We start from the raw sequence: 18,174 nt of genomic DNA, 5'->3' as shown, positions 1-18,174 counted from the left end.
AAAGATGGGAAAAGGCTCCATACTGAGACAACTGGGAGAACCTTTAAGTGCAACATTATCTCAGCTAACCATTTGATACACAACTGTATTTGAGATTAACCTTCTTGTTCATGTCTCACCTGAGCCACCGAGAACCACCACGAACTTGTTGTGCAGAAGCTGCCCGGCTTGACTCTGCAGGACGAACGTCCTCATGGCTGCTCTGAGGCCTGTTACAGGCGTGGACCAAAGGTCATTACAGTTACATGTTACTGTTGGCATCGTCCATCTTCTTTTATCGCTGCAGCAGGTGTTCACGTCGTGGCTTCACTGTGTTTTTGCAGCCACTTGTGTGTATGTCTATTTTAAAATGTGTATTAAAGTCACACGTCACATCATGAAGCCCGTATTTGTTCGGCTTTATGCCCATTGATACTTTACCAAGCAGCACTTCCATTTAAAACAATCAAATTATAAAAGAGCTAAGTGTGACAACACAATCAAAAATAGCCAGAGGCATGATGTGATGGATACATTTTCTCTTAATGGTGCCATTTGGTGCATTCTGCCAGGACGTTTAGCAAAGACACCAATTTATGCATGAAAAGTACACAATTTAAAATTGTACCTTCAAAGAGTGTGCTTTTATCTCTTCTTACTCCAAAAAAGTGTACTTATATAGGCTACAACTACGTTTTAGAATAAAAAACAAAATATCTTTGATTATCATCAACTTTAAAAAATGATACCAGGTGGCACCGTAGCCCCACCCATCCGTGTATGAATGGATGTGAATGGGTGAATGATGATAAGTAGTATTAAAGAGCTTTGAGTGGTCGGAAGACGAGAACAGAGAAAGTGTCAATTTGTTTGTATATATTGTGCAAGATGGTTGTGTGAAGGCCGGCTAACCATAAAACATTGTCCATATTCACTTGTAATATACAAAGAGCGTCTGTATATGTTGAGTAATGTGGCCTACCCTCTTTTGTATTTGTATGCCACGTGGGGCCTTCAGTCGATGAGTGACAACCAGCCACGTGACTGTTCTTGCATATGCAAATAGACACTGCGTTGAAATCCTTTACTAGCCCCGCCCACTGCCACAAACACGTCATCACTGTCGCACGTTTGAGAAGGACCATTTAAGCCAATCAGAATAGATGTCAAATGACACCAACATTACTTAATGCAAATGTATGTCGGATTGGAAACAAACGTGCTATTATTGGGCTGCTGAAGGTGTCGCCGTTATGTATTCCGGTGGTTGAACACGTGAGCTTACCGTGGGCTACCGGCCGACCGCTGTGACTGCGGCCCGGGCCGTCTCGTGCCGAGAGGCACACGTGACGAAGTCCGCGTCGTCTCCGGTAGGTCGCAGTGATACGGAGGTGCTGCGTTCCCCTGACCGAGTCGACCAAACGACAAGAAATAGTCCGCCTGATATTTAGATTGAACTGCCTCTTTATTTGAACAATTATTCAGCCGTCAAACTATTTTCCACAGCAGACCGTTGACTGAAAGGCACAGGTGTTACTCCCCACATGAAAGATGGCTCCATTCTATTCAAGGTCCCGGGGCCATCACAGTGTGGCCGAAGCACTCACTGTATTATTAACAGCTGTGTGTCAGTGTGTCTCTTCAAATGATGAGGTCATTTTGTCTTAATTACCACTAATTGCAGGTTAAGCCTTAATCTCACTGTTAGGAGCAAAACTGCTGGGTGAATGATTTTTATTTGTTGGACTAAAATTGTAAACGATAGTGGAATTAGCCACCACGAGTTGGTTTTACTGTACAATCTAATCAAACCCCCAAACCCCCATGGAAATGATAATGAAGGGGACCTTAGCGTCCTCAAAGGTAGCCCTGGAATAACTATTAAAGGAATAAAGTATTAAAGGAAGGATTTCAACATTTTGGAAATATGATTATTCGCTTAATTAGATGAGTAATCTTAGTTATTGAATTCATCTTCTCATCTCATTAGAGGCAATAAAGCCAATTCCTGAATATATCAAACGATAGTCCTCTTAAATCAAGTATTATTACCAAGTCAAAGGCAGACACAAGTATTTCCCGGTCTTTAGTTTTACAGCATATGACCCAGAACAACATCCCAACAGGTGATCTGAAGAGCAGACACCGAATCCTCTTCAACTGCTGTGGAGTAATACAGCTGCAAAAGGGGCAGCTGGTACTTGATGACAGGAGCCCCCCCCCACACACACACACACCTATTCTTGACATTTACAGGCCAGCTTGTCATGAAATGCATTGTGGATATCCATGCTCCACAGGTGATGAAAGTTTTTGATGACCCTAGAACATTTCATCTTGTGCCATTATCGATCAGATCTGCACAGGAAATATAAAAATGTAACAGGCAGAAATCCGTGACATTTACACAACCACAGGAATAAAGTTTTCACCAGCAGCCTCTATTTAACGGAAAGACATGGGAGAGGTATCGATCTCCTCTCGGCAGCAAAGCCAATAAACAAAATCCACAAAATATGGAACTATGCTTTACTTTGCTTTGAACAAACAGCATTTCCCATAAGTCGAAGGCTGTCAGCTTACAGCTAAAACACGTGACAAGAGAGCCTTGGTTAATATGTGTACTGCTCTATTTGTAAAAGTTAAAGCTTTGAAAAAAAAAGAGAGGCTGTTTTCCTTTAAAAAAACAAACAATAAACAACAAAGTGTTTTTTGTTACAGTTCTGCACTAGTGTTACTGTAGTCTTACTGTACTATATTCCATTTGAGTTTTATATTATACAAATAATTCCTTATGAAGATGTTTCCAATATAAATTGATACATACAAATTCATCAGAATGCCGAAAGATGTGTGTAAAACAAAGTATACATATATATATCTCTCTCTCTATAAAATACAAATAAAAAGTTTTAAAAAATAAAATAAAACATGTTGGTCAATGTGTTCTAATGGTCTATTTATTCTGACTGCTGTTGTCCTGTGGATACTAACCCAGAGAGGACTGCAGAGCCCCCAGGACGTCCTACATGAAGTGCAGCAGCACGTCAGGCCTTGTGCTCTCTTGCTGTTATCCAGTTTATCGTTGGAGCCAAGGAGGCAACCAAACCTGACTGGCTTCTGTTTTTATAAAGCCCTCACTTCATTTATAGCTGGCCGACCGGCGGCTAGCCCGCGGGAATACATTAACATATCTATTCACCGCCCTCAGGCCTGTGGCTGCGCACAACGTGATTTATGGACAGCGGTCCTGGAAAAACTCGTCTCTCTTCATTTCGATCACGTCCCCGGTCTCGGTGCAGAATTCAGCCAACAGGTTTGGCCGGACGCCGGCTGCCTTGCTGGTAATGGGCCGGGGAAACGTCTCCATCGATACGTCTCCCCGCGAGGCCATTCGTCCTCGCTGTCTGATAGCGTTCCACTCCAACCGTGGACTCTCCCAACGCATTAGTGTCCAGGGAGAAGAGCGCTGCCTCTCTGATATCTCAATTCTATCAGGGGAATCCATTAAGGGCATGCAGGTGAGAGGGGAGGCGACCCACGGTGTAAAGACTTCATCCTGATGAGATCATCGTGGCACCGTCGGGGGGTGAAGTAAGTTGGATTCTTACTTGGATTCATCAGAAACACTGGCAGAGCAGGACAACGGCAGCCCACCTCTCCTCAGACCTCCTCACCAGCGGGACCGTCAGTCCTTTATAGACAACAGGTGTTACACCACTGAACTTTGGCATCAACAGCAATGTGGAGTCATCTCCAAATACAAAAAGGCGACACTGGTCAACCACAGCAAGGAAGATGCTGCATGTGCCACCCCCTTTCTTCACAGCTTGTAAATATGAATGTAGTAATCATTTCCATAATATGACACGATGGCCCTTACTCGTGTACTGTACGGCTGAAGTTGCAGCTGTGTTTTTAAAACATTTTCTGTTAGTTTGTGTCAATCACAAGCTAATAGGACGTGGTTTGCGTCTTTGAGTGAAGTTTGGGGTGTAAATGAATAATAATGTGGAGTACTTTATCGCTCAACGCGGTGCTCTTTAATGTGTTCTGGACCGACCTTGCCTGAAGAGTAACTAAAACCTCCAGTGGTGTAACTTCTCACCTCGCTGCAGTGATGCACTGGTGTACATCATGACATCACGTTGGATGTGGTTAGAGGAGCAAGGGAAGTGTTCAAAGAATAAACAGTTTGTTCTCACTTTATTAGTAACCATTGTGGGCTTTTACTAGTGTTTCCTTGTGTTTGAGAACAGGTGGTCGAGGTCACTCTTACCAAGATAAGAAAAAACATATTGCTTCACAGTTTGTCCAAAAAAGAAGTTTAAAATGTGAGGGTTATAAATGAGTTTTTATCAATATCATACAACGTTAAGGTTAACAGGCTTGAGACTTTCAGCCAGAGGGGGCAGCAAAACACTGCTTTTCAGCCTGGCGTCAAGGGACTCTTTAAGGATGGGGAGTTTATTTATTCCAAAGTACCGGTTAAGCTCCAAAGAACACTGGCCATGAACCATAATACACAGAATAGGCATTCTGCTCATCTGCCTTGCAGTAGTCCATTCATACTGAACAGGCTCTCTTCACGCATGCATCTACATTTACAATAAATGTTGTTGAAGTTGGAATGAAAAACAGAAAAGAGACAGAATGAAAGAAGCTTGATTATAGTTTTGTAAAAATATTTTATGTAACAATTTAAAAGTCATAACACACAGCGAAAGACATTCAAATCAATATGAGCGACCGGGGGGGTGTCCTGCAAGTCCCACGCATCGAATCCTCCCCCATGTAAACAGGGTTGAAAAGAAGCTGCTGTGTGATTGGCTCCCCCAGATAGGCCACTGTATCTCCAGATTTGTACTTTAGACGTTCCACATACAACACAATAAATTATCAAATCTAAAAGTATGGAGGAGTTGACTTGTGGTAAACTTAAGATTTTCAAGCGTTCGGGACACACCCCAGGTATGAAGAGACCTCTTTGGCACGTAACATAAATCATAAAACGTGACGTAACACAAACTGTAAACAGAACAACAGTCATTACAAAATGCATTGTTTATACGCAGACAGCATTAACATATAAAAGAACAAAAAAACAATAATCCGTAAAAAAATTCATTTGGCAAATGTGACCGTCCCCCAGCGATAACACTTGTCTCAGTCTGCAAGGCCTCCGTGCAAAACCGCGTCGTCGTGGTGAATGTTAGCGCGCTGGGAGGAGGAGGGGGAGAAAGAAGGGAGGGGGGGATCAAAGTGGAGATGAGAGGGGGGTTTCATCTTGGAGTCTGAAATGGTAAGACTCCTGTTTGTTCTTTCGTGTCTCAGGTTTGAACTTTGTGTTCGTCCTCCTCTGGTTTGTGTGACAGCTCTCTGGTTTACCGGCCAAGGTCTCTTTAGTGCAAATAGGCTGTCAGGTGCTGAGGCTGGAGGCTGGAGGCTGGAGGAGAAGGTCATTTTCGTGGCGGAGGCGAGGCTGTGTTTGCTTTGGCACCTGGGACCGGTCTGGAAGGAGAAGGACAAAGGGAAGAGATTCTATAGTAATGTCAAACTCATGCAGCGTACGTATGTGTGTGTGTGTGTGTGTTTATCTCTTCTTCCTCTGTGCCATAGAGCTTCGTTTGTGTCCTAAAACATAGAAATGAGCCAAGCTGGTTCACTGTGTCCATCCACACCATCCAAATCCAAAGAAATCATGACATATTCGAAATGACAAGATTGTACACTAAGATGGTGGACGTGTTGTTGTTGTTAGGCAACATTTGATTAGACAGGAAAGTAGAGGTAGGCAGGACAGGAGGACAGAGAGGGAAGCCAAAGGAGAAGTGTCTTACACTTGCATTCTCTCTCCTGACCACCAGGGGGCGACTCCTCTGGTTGTATAGAAGTCTATGCTTCATGTGTTAAAGCTGCATTCTCTCTCCTGACCACCAGGGGGCGACTCCTCTGGTTGTATAGAAGTCTATGCTTCATGTGTTAAAGCTGCATTCTCTCTCCTGACCACCAGGGGGCGACTCCTCTGGTTGTATAGAAGTCTATGCTTCATGTGTTAAAGCTGCATTCTCTCTCCTGACCACCAGGGGACGACTCCTCTGGTTGTATAGAAGTCTATATAAATGACTCTACTTCTCTTGATGTATTCCCTCAGTAAACATTGTAAACATAAGTTTATGGTCTCAATCTCTGGTTTCAAGTCTTCTTCAATACAGCACGATGTTCATTTATTAAATTATGGTCATTTAGAGTCAAACAGACCATAAAGCAGGGAAATGCCATAAATGCTTTAGGGCGGGGCCACTGTGATTGAATGGTCTGGGAATGTTCCTCTTTTTTGTTTTCCAACTTTTACACTTTTTGTGTTTTATCTAAGTTGATAATGTAACATTTAAGTTGCTAAATAAACTTGTATCCACATTCTTTAGTCACTTTAGGCAGAAAAACAACAAGATGCCCAAATGCTTCTAAAGGTCAGACACTGAACTACAGAGGGACTTTGGTCTCTTTCCTGGAGCATTTTGTTATTCTTAACTTTCACCAGTGTTCTTCCTCTCTTGGCAGAAATGGACTTCCATATTTTGCTGTTTTTAAAGATTTGCGTCTTCAGCAGAAAGTTTGGGGCTGAGATCCTTCCTGTCATCAAGTCTCTGAACCAACAGCAGCTGGTGTTAAATATGAGATCTGATCTTGGTATTGCCAGAGACCAGATGTCGAGATGTGTTGATGGATCTGCTAGATTACAGGAGGAGAGGAACCATAACAACCTGAGGAACGATCATCACCTTGAGGTTTCCTGCCTGCATTTACATCATAATAAGACTCTGAACACAAAGTAAGTACAGTCTTTTAGACTGAGGGCATGTAACTCATAAATACAATGAAAATGTATTGCTGATGGAGAACTGAGGTCATTGCATTACATGGTTTGTAAACTGGGACTGTTTGTGTGCCAAAATCCACCCTGAACAGAAAACAGCATGAAATGAAAAGAAAGAAAAAGAAATACTGTGAGGGACTATTTCTCACAGATAAATAAATAAATCAATAAAAATATATATATGTTCTCCCTTTAACAGTCATGTGCCAAACGGGCACCGCACCAGATGAAACCAGGAGTACTGTACACCGATACAAAGCATTGGGGTCGTCAACAGTCTCCTAATCCACGGTGCCCTGAATGCTGGTGCTCCATGCTGTCTCTCCAACCTGTTCAGCAGTGATGTAGGGTGGAAGTAGCTAGGTGTGGTTCCTGGTGCAACACACCACATCTGATCACACCCCGGTGTGATCTCAGGTCTGATGCTGATCATGTAAGCTCAAAGTTTAAGTTCCCCTGAGGAGAACGTTGACATCGTCACTTTAAGACACCAACAATGACCTCTCCAATTACTGGACCAGCAGTCATTGAGGCGGCACCCTGATACTGTGCACCAACAATGGTTTGTGTACCAACGTAACATAACAACGCAAAGTAACCATGTAAAGTAACAACATACTGTAACTACACAATGTAACACATGCACCCTAGCAACACAACGTACCAATGTACAGTAACAATGTAGGAAAACAACCTAACAACATAAAGTTACCAATGTATCATAACAATGTAAATATAAGAAGGAAACAACACAAAGTAACAATGTAAAGTATCTGTGGTTTGTCATGGCGTTTCATTCGGACCGTTTCCGTGTGAAAGTGATGTGAAATGTTGACCAGAGAGGGGAACAGTGTGTTTATTGAGACTTGAGACTAACAGGTTCAAATGTAAAGGTGTAAAGTCTGAAAGGGGCTTTTGTTGCTCATGTGAATTGCTGTAGAGAGCAATAATGCATTTTAAGTTCAAGTTAAAGTCGTTAAACTGTGTTTCATAGCAATGAAATGATGCGTTTGAGACCTTTGCTCTGAGCGGGCCAATTAAAAGCCTCTCCTTTCTAATGGAGTTGAAAGAGAACAGAAGCCCCTCCCATACCACACTACAGTATGTCAGTGTTGGCCCACCTGAGAGCTCTGAGAGGGGGGATGGCTGAGACTTTGCCCACAGGTTTGGGTCCCACTGCCGGGGGCATCATGACCAGCAGACCCGGGGAGGGCTTGGCGACCAGGGTCCGAGCTGGACTCACTGTGGGGGAGGCTCCTCTGGCTGGGCTGAGGGGGAGAGGCCTCTGAGGAGGGAAGGGGGACGGTCTGAGCTCAGACACTAACTAAAAGAGAACAAACAGAAATATGGATTGTTGACATTTCCGTATTTCAGCATTCAGATGCAACAGGACACCAAGACACACATGATTATCCATGTGCACTCTGCTGTGGAATACAAGGATAAAGTAGAAAGAGAAGAGAACAAGACGGGGTTATCAAGCAGTAGCAGAAGTGTGATCAGCACATGCACACAGCAGGGAGGAGAACTCCACTCAAGCTTCTGTACTGGACCGGATCCAGGTGGTCTCCAGAACCTGTTCCCACTTCACACGGGGGGCAGTAGATTAGAATCACCTCTACAGCACTGCGATCAGATTTCAAAGTCAACTCACATGAAATATTGGATATTTCACACAAACAAGAAAAAAGCAATATGACATTCAGAACTTGGCATTAACGTCATTTTACACTTCACAGAGAAGCAGTGATTAGAGAGGATAGATCAATAAGAAAGCAATCAGATAAGAAACACACTGCAGTTTGATTCATTATTTCTTCATGGCTCAGATCAAATTCCTCTATGAAGTACTCCGATACAGAGTCCAGACGTCTTCTCCATCGCTCGGTGTGTTTGGCAACTTCTCTGAATTTCATGTACAAATGAGCTCTTTAGCTCCAGGAGAAGCTCTCTTATCGCATGCTGAGCCCGCCTCGTCTGTGTAAATACAGAACCCAATACGGCCGGAGCTCTTAACATGTTCTCCAGATGTTGGTTCTGTTAGAACTGAGCTCAACCAACTCTCAGCATTGAGCTGCTGCTCATTTCATTTGGGGTGAGACAGAAGCCACGCTGTTGTCCTGTTTACATAGAGTTCAGAAATTTACAATTTAAGCCCCATTTTGGAAAGGATGTATTTCTCGTGATTTGATGTTAAAATGTTAAAATACAGTGTATATCTTATTCCCCACCATCTCATCCAATTAGAGCTCTAATCCTGTTTTCTGTACATATTCCCAAATCTTCCCAGTATCAATCTGACTGAATCACATCTCGTGAGTGGTTGCTTCCAGACCAAGATGATGGTAGTGTATGCTCCACTGCCTTGTAGCAACACCTGAGCTCACAGCATGAGGTCGGTTATTAAGAAGCTCTTACTGTGGATGGTAACATGGGGATTCATTTAACTGTCTGTTGGTGAGCAAAATGATGATAATAAAACTGAAGGTTTCTTTTCTGAACATTACACCAATATAAATGGTTCTCCCTACACTTGAAATCAAGAGGCAGCTGTCCCTTGCTTAACTTGAAAAGGGATAAGTATTGTTTTCTGCTTTCCTAAAGCTTATTTCCTTCGTGGCTCCCTGCCTGGATGTTGTTCCACATTGTTCAACTCTATTCTGGCTTTCACATCATCTGGGATGATTTTGATGTGATAGTTTTAAATTCAATTATAGTCAATTACGGCACAGAAACAGGTAAAGCCCCTACCAGTGGAGATCGTGTCGGGTTGAGGGGCAGAGGTTTCTTGGGCGGGCTCAGTCTATGTGGGGTTGAGGGGGATTTAGGTGGGGCTGCTGGGGGCTTGCCAGCTGGCAGAGGCGGGCGAACCACCTTGAGACCCCGGGGACCACCATGGGGAGACTGGGCGGGTCTCAGAGGTCGTACAATGTTGACTGGCTGGGTGCCATTCGGCGAAGGGCCCGGTCTGAGAGGCAGGACCTCTTTGCTTGTGTGAGGCAGCTAGAATAACAACAAAGACAACAATAAAAACAATAGCAAAGAAATTTAAATAATGCAAAAAATAACTTACATTTTCTACCTGCTGTTCTGAGCAAATTCTTTGAAAAGCAAGTCTACATGTAATTGACTACTAAATTGCAACACTTTATTGAAGAACTTCCAGTCTGGATTCAGTGGGAGGCATAGTACTGAAACAGCTCCATTGAAAATAAATAACCCCAGAATAGAAACGTGGGAATTGTTAAAACATGGAATCTTACTTCGGGACCTGAGTGGACATCTGATACTGTTTTATCACATCATTCTCATTGATAGGTTTGAAAATGGGTCCAAAACTGCTTTCAGTCTTATCTATTAGATCACTAAGCAAAGAATACTCCATATGGGGTGCCTCAAGGCTCTTTCCTGGGTCCACTACTTTTCAGTTAGTTTGCTACCACGGTGTTGTCCAGTCTGGGAGTTGTTTGTGTTTTCATCTTAGAACTTTAACACTTTAACAGTGTGTTTTCAGTTTATGAAAGTGCATTGTTACATTTTGGTTACCTAAAAATAATTTTGCTCAGATTTGTTTAGTGTTGCTTTTACTAAGAATTTATTATCACTACTTCTTACTACTACTTGTTTGTTGTTACAGTTAGTACATTGTGGAATTAAGAATCATTAATTACTTATTTTATGATTTTAATTTTGAATTGTTGATGAAATTGTGTGCTCTTTCTTTTTTTATGCTTTCAGTCACTACTCAACTAATAATTGATTGAAAACAAGAGTATTTACAATTATTAGTTTTGTGTAGCAATGTGTGTTTGTGTCATTAGTTACTATTACTGTAAATACCACAGAGCTCGATTTGTCTATAAAGACGCTGGATGAATAATGTTTACTCTTATTGTTCTTATTAACACTTCCCTCCCCCCTTTTCCTAAAATTCTTTATCCCTTTATCTTTCTTCTATTTATCTTCTTAGTTGCTCTTTTGTTTTGTATTTCTTTCCATGCCAATGACAAATGTAGAATAACCTTGAGCTGCTAACATCCAATTAAATAAATGCTAAAAAACAAGCAAACAACGACATGATGAAATGATGCTGAAGGCCCGTTGAACCAGTGGTTGAGAGTGTTGTGAACGTGGGAGGAAGCAGACTCTAATTGGTCACACAATATAACAAGCTGCTGTAAAATGAGGCCATTAAATATAAAGGTCAACAACATGGACAGTCTATTATTCACTAAAACACAGCAAGAGAAACAGTCAGCATCCTTCTATTTCCTCCCCTCGTTCCATTTATTTTATTTACACACACACACACACACACACACACACACACACACACACACACACACACACACACACACACACACACACACAGCACTCACCCCCTTGTGGCTGCTGGCTTTGTTGATTGGTCCGACCACCTTCAGGTGAAAGGCAGGATTGAGATGGCCGTTCTTCCCTTTCTCCACTGATGCCTCCGTTCTGAGCAGAGAAATGACAGCAGGCAGACAATAAAGCATCGTTCTTCTTAATGTTGATTTCAGAGGCAAAGAGAGGAAAAGAGACTGAAGAGAGGTTTCTCATCCAGGAGGATGTGAGAGGAGGTCACTTCATGGAGTTGACATGGCTATTAAACTGGTGTACACATCCAGCACACACAGAACATCATCATTCATCTGGAGTTGTGTGTGTGTCCACCTGATGAATAGAAGTCCAATATTTACTATCTTTACCAGCCACGATGGGATGCTGGTATTAGTTTCACCCCCTTGAGTGGGAGTGTCATGATGGATGAAATGGGGTCCAGGAGGCTAACTGTATCAGGAACCACAGGAGATATTTTGACTTCTTCTATCTGTCTATCACTCTGTCTGACACATTGTGTCACTGTGGTAGCATCAAAAGCGTACAAGATGCATTCACAAAACGTTACAGGTGTACAGACATCAACATTACAAATGTTGTTTTAAAGAGTTTGAAGATGGGTGTGGTCTAACAAGGCTGGAAGTGGAACTTTAGTGGCGGTTGGTGTGATCCCATTGCTAGATGGTCTCTAGTTTAGCTCTGCTTTGGTCTCCACCAACTGAAACATATCCGTCTCTTTCGCTGCTAAATGCTGCACTGTGTCCGTCCGCTGCCGAGCAGAGAGAGCACATGGGAACCAGGTTGATGAGGCACTGAGAGGGAAGACTGCAGCGATGGGGATCATTCTCTGTGGATTCTTTCTTTCATGTAAAATATGGATTAGCGCAGCTATAAAAGTCAACAGGTTACTCTCCCTTGATATGTACATGTTCCTTCCACCATGCATTTGCAGACACATGTAATCTAGAGCAGCAGCACGACTGACTACAGTTAACCGTGATGCCACAAGCTTCACACAGAAAGCCTTTACTGCAGGGCCATTGCATTGGATTTAATTGTAGCGTAGAGGTGTACTGCACTTCATAAACTGGTAAGTAGAGTCAGTGTATGTATGTACTGCATGCTCTTAACTGATTGGAAGGCTTTCCAAGTAAACTGGATGTATATACTGTATGCTTAGAGAGGCCTTTAATCAGCTCCACTGTTGAACTGTAAATGAACCCAAACAATTGGACATGGAACAAAACCAAAAAAAGCAAAGGGTTTTCATGGCAGCTTGTGAGTCTTTTTAATCATCTTAGGGGCTCAGTTTTCTATAGCGTGAGCCAGTCATTTAGTTGTCTCCCTTTAGCTACAATTACTGTAAATTCCAGCTGAGGCTCAATTTCACCAATATTCATACTTTATTTGGAAGGTCAGGGCCTTTCAAAGGCTGTTGCACTGCTGGATCCTTTCCAGACACATTTGTGTAAATCACTGTGGAACGCTTGAGTATTTTCTGAGGCACTAACTCAGCCGGTGTTATGGCGAGGCGCTCTCTGGGTGGGCTACATGCCAGTGCTCACAAAGGTAGGTTTGGTTCCGATGGAGGTGAGCTGTAGCACCGAATGCTGCCATTGATGCTGATGGAAAGATGTTCAGTGTATGCATCGATCTGCTTGGAGTGCTGGCAGACATGGCCGTGCCTACTTCCTTCCTTTCTTTCTGTCTGTCCTGTGATTCAACACCTTTCCCTTTCTCATTTCCCCACCGTGACCTTTTTTTAATCCATTCTGCTGCTACATTTCCTCTCTCCTTCCTTTTCTGGAAATATTCTCTTCCGTCCATGAATGATTCATTTCCTCCTTTTTACTTATTGTTTCCCTCCTTTCCCAGTCAGATGGTGTAACATGTGAAGGCTCAACTGCAGAATAATACACAACAAACACGTTCTAAGATAGAGAAAGAATCAAATCCTCTTGGTTCGTCTTACCTAACCTCTGTGATATATTTTTACTTAAAGGGTAAAGTCTGTATTTTTTTACCTTATCTTTCCCTCATGTTTTTGTATCTAAGTGAACAACATTTTAGAAAGAACCCTACAAAGAAATAATGTTTTTTCTTTTCTTGATCCGGTCTGTTTGTTTTCCTTCTGTCAAGGAGAAGTCTCTTTCGGAAATCAGAGAGATATTCTGCCATGACAATGAACATCTTTTAAAACACTAAGCTACACTCTCTGTACTGCAACACAACAAACTCCTCTCTCACTCACGTTTTCACCGTTGTCTGCTGGAAACAAGTCAACTCTCGCAAGCTTTTAGAACGAGACTTCTCCTTGAGTTAGAAAGCAGTGCTCTCGCTCAATACTGGGACAATGAAAACAATATCCACATTAGATACACTTGATACAAAAACAGACAGGCAGCAAGCTCCAGTTCTGCCAAGTAAAGCTGATTCAGAAGTGTCTTAGAACATGCATTCTCTCTACTGAACACCAGGGGGTGGCTCCTCTGGTTGTATAGAAGTCTATGCTTCATGTGTTAAAGCTGCATTCTCTCTACTGAACACCAGGGGGTGGCTCCTCTGGTTGTATAGAAGTCTATGCTTCATGTGTTAAAGCTGCATTCTCTCTACTGAACACCAGGGGGTGGCTCCTCTGGTTGTATAGAAGTCTATGCTTCATGTGTTGAAGCTGCATTCTCTCTACTGAACACCAGGGGGTGGCTCCTCTGGTTGTATAGAAGTCTATGCTTCATGTGTTAAAGCTGCATTCTCTCTACTGAACACCAGGGGGTGGCTCCTCTGGTTGTATAGAAGTCTATGCTTCATGTGTTAAAGCTGCATTCTCTCTACTGAACACCAGGGGGTGGCTCCTCTGGTTGTATAGAAGTCTATGCTTCATGTGTTAAAGCTGCATTCTCTCTACTGAACACCAGGGGGTGGCTCCTCTGGTTGTATAGAAGTCTATGCTTCATGTGTTGAAGCTGCATTCTCTCTCCTGACCACCAGGGGGTGGCTCCTCTGGTTGTATAGAAGTCTATGCTTCATGTGTTAAAGCTGCATTCTCTCTACTGAACACCAGGGGGTGGCTCCTCTGGTTGTATAGAAGTCTATGCTTCATGTGTTGAAGCTGCATTCTCTCTCCTGACCACCAGGGGGTGGCTCCTCTGGTTGTATAGAAGTCTATGCTTCATGTGTTAAAGCTGCATTCTCTCTACTGAACACCAGGGGGTGGCTCCTCTAGTTGTATAGAAGTCTATGCTTCATGTGTTAAAGCTGCATTCTCTCTACTGACCACCAGGGGGCGACTCCTCTGGTTGTATAGAAGTCTATATAAATGACTCTTCTTCTCTTGATTTATTCCCTCAGTAAACATTGTAAACATGAGTTTATGGTCTCAATCTCTAGTTTCAAGTCTTGGGCAGTCAAGTCTTCGAGTCAAGCAGACCATATGCTTTAGGGCGGGGCTCAGTGATTGACAGGTTGCTACCGCTACCAGAGACGGATACAGGACAGACAGACAGACAGACAGACAGAGTACCTGTTGCTCTTGTTCTTCTCTCTCTGGGAAAGCCACTTGTGGTAATAGGATGTCTTGATCCTGTAGCAGTAGAAGAGCAGCAGCACTGCAGGCAGGACCACCAAGAAGGCAAACAGCAGCCCCACCACCAGCCCCACTTGACCTGTTGACACACACACGCAGACGCACACACGCACAGATACACACACACACGCACGCACACACAAATACACACACACACACACGCACACATACACACACACACAGATACACACACACACACGCACAGATACACACACACACACGCACATACACAGATACACACACACACAGATACACACACACGCACAGATACACACACACACAAACACACACACGCACGGATACACACACACACACACACACACACAGATACACACACACACAGATCCACACACACACACGCACAGATACACACACACACAGATACACACACACACACGCACATACACAGATACACACACGCACAGATACACACACACACGCACGCACACACACAAATACACACACACACACACACACACATACACACACACACAGATACACACACACACACGCACAGATACACACACACACATACACAGATACACACACACACAGATACACACACACACACACGCACAGATACACACACACACAAACACACACACGCACACGCACGGATACACACACACACACACACACACACAGATACACACACACACAGATCCACACACACACGCACAGATACACACACGGACACATACGCGCATGGACAGATACACACACACACACACACGTACACACATACACACACACACATATACACACACACACACACACGCACAGATACACACACACACACACGCACGCACACACACAGGCATTGGTTGATGTGACATGCTGTTCGGTGTCTCAGTATAATCTAGTATCCATGATGTGAGTCATATCCTGATGTTTACAGAGCTCCTGTAGTCTTTTCCACATATCTATAAATGGTTTTCATGTCATCAGGTTTCTAATAACTCTCTGTGCAGGTACATAACACAACAAAGTTCACTTTAAAACATCCCCTCCTCCTTCTCGGCCCCCATCCAGTGAGATGGTGACACTTCCTCACACACCCCCATTGTCGGCCTGTCATCTCGTTCCTTTCATGCTGTTCTGGTGTCAGTTTACGGAGAACATCTGATCACAGTTTCATGGAGGGAATATGATACACATTTACACATGTTCTAATTCATTCGTTAGTGTGTAGGTGGAGAGACAGCTGGGCACAATAGCAGGACACACCTGTGTGTGTGTGTGTGGACTCACTGTCGTACTGGATAGGTCCGCTGTCCACGCTGCCGCCGAGTCCTGGCTTCTCACAGAAGGGTGGGGCCCAGCCGCGATTACAGTGACAGTTCCTATTACTGTTACACATCTATACACACACACACAAGCACGCACACACACACACACACACAAGCACGCACACACAGACACACACACACACACACGCACACACACACACACATGCACACACACGCACACACAGACACACACACACACACAGACACACACACAGGCATTGGTTGATGTGACATGCTGTTGGGTGTCTCAGTATAATCCTGTATGCGTGTGTTTGCAGGTCTATCATACAGTTAAGTTTAACGCACTAACTTCCTGTTTACTTCACAATAAAAGTGTACTTTTCTTTCTTTCTTCATCAAGTGGTGTAATCTGTGTTCATGTGTTTCATTTGAGTTCTTCTGAGGCCCCAAATCATCAGGGCCTCAAAGACAACCGCTCCACTGTGTGCCAATTAGTTCTTGATTAGTTCTCGATTATGATTCATTTGTTTATTAATATGCACCACTAAAGCACAATATAAACTGAAATGGAACTAGTTCACTACTCACACAGGATCTACACATTGTACAGAGAGGAAAAGGAACAAGAGGATTATTCGGGGCCCCTAGTGGGTTATTGGGCCCTGGTCTTATTAAAGGACATATATAAATGTCCTTCAGCTCATATGATCCAACTGCAGTTTCAGACCTCCAGTTCCTTACTGACCAACGAGTGCTGTTATGACTATATCCCAACTAGACATGTTTGCTACACTTTATCTCTTTAATATCTCTGGATGAATTCAGACAATATTAGCAATGTTGTGATGGAGCGTCCAACGCAGTGGTTTCAACTCCTTTGGCCTCAGACAGCCTTGTTTGATAGCAAGTAGGCCGGACCAGTGGAACCACTGCACAATAACCTATGAATACCAAATGATCCTTCATTTATGTGAATAAGTAAAAGTACATTTACTAAAGCAGACGAACAGCCTGAGAGGTCTCGCCGAACAATTCTTTCATCGTCTCTGTTCTCAGGTGTCCTTTGCGACTTCTTATCTTTTCTGAAAGTGATGGCAAATATTAGCTTATATTCCGTGACCACTGAAAGGTGCTGTGAACACACCAGTCACGCCGGCCTCTCATTTACCTCTGTGAAGAAAAGGGACTTTCCACTTTTCTCCTTTTTGACAAAGACATTTTCCACCAGCGGCTCCTGCAGGAACAGCATCCTGCTCTCGTTGTCACGTAGCCTGGATGCTCTGTGACCTGCTACTCTGATGAGGACATCTTGACCCCCAGTGGACAAATAGGAGATGCACTGCATTTTATTGAGAATTTGGAATGGGTGACTTCTCCGCCATTTTCACACTTGGGAAAGTACCCCAGTGGGCTGGATTGGGCCCTTTGGCCCTATGTTTTTAGAAGATTGAAAGGAAGGTGTTTGTATTTCTTTAATAGTCAAGGAAAGGGTCCAATACATTTTCTTTTATTAGCTTGCCTTAAACTTGTGAAATAAACATTTTCTCTCTCAAGGTTAGCATTTAAACTTGATTAATATCTCCAGACATCTTGAGTAATTCACCAACCCAAAATAAAAGAGAAAATACTGTCATGCTCCAATTACATTCAGATGTAATTATCCTTTCAGTGATTAACATGCTTTTTATTCCATTAGCACTCGGCCGACCTGAAGCGCTCACAGCTGTTTACTGGTTCTTAAAAGCTCTTTTACGTCAGGTTCAGGTGACCTGGTTACTTTTTACACTATATTTGTTGTCTTTTCACCACAGATCACATACACAGAAATGAAAAACAAGTACAAATAACAAAAATAAAAAAGGGGGGTCTGGTTTGCTCTGTCCTCTCAAAAACTTGATAAATCCTGATAAACATTCAAGCATTCTTATCTTGTGTTATCGTTGACGTGTAAACACCGTCCATTGACATCTTCTTATTCAGTCTTTGGAGGGCCTTATTTTTTTTAAAGGCATTTCTATATATAGACAAAGATAAGATGAAACGGAAGGCCATGACTTGGATTTAAACACACCATCATTGATCACATATCCTTCAGCCCTCTAAATCTCTAGGACTTCGAA

The 18,174-nt window shown here is 43.1% G+C and overlaps 1 protein-coding gene across 1 annotated transcript in view; it reads right to left on the bottom strand.

Annotated features, from left to right (window-relative positions):
* Window positions 1–4,650: 4,650 nt before the first annotated feature.
* The window catches only part of adam19a (ADAM metallopeptidase domain 19a), a 174,294-nt gene continuing 160,770 nt past the window's right edge, over window positions 4,651–18,174 (bottom strand). The window contains exons 18-23 of the mRNA XM_034557064.1: window positions 16,056–16,164; window positions 14,742–14,883; window positions 11,239–11,338; window positions 9,611–9,862; window positions 7,981–8,183; window positions 4,651–5,490 (exon numbers count right to left, since the gene is read on the bottom strand). Coding sequence (XP_034412955.1) covers window positions 5,439–5,490; window positions 7,981–8,183; window positions 9,611–9,862; window positions 11,239–11,338; window positions 14,742–14,883; window positions 16,056–16,164 — 858 coding nt within the window. The 3' untranslated portion in view covers window positions 4,651–5,438. The remainder of the gene's footprint in view (window positions 5,491–7,980; window positions 8,184–9,610; window positions 9,863–11,238; window positions 11,339–14,741; window positions 14,884–16,055; window positions 16,165–18,174) is intronic.

The sequence above is a fragment of the Cyclopterus lumpus genome, chromosome 18 (assembly GCF_009769545.1).
Source record: "Cyclopterus lumpus isolate fCycLum1 chromosome 18, fCycLum1.pri, whole genome shotgun sequence".
Taxonomy (NCBI): Eukaryota; Metazoa; Chordata; class Actinopteri; order Perciformes; family Cyclopteridae; genus Cyclopterus; species Cyclopterus lumpus.
The sequence above is the reverse complement of the archived record's forward strand: the minus strand, read 5'-3'. Positions and strand labels throughout refer to the sequence as shown.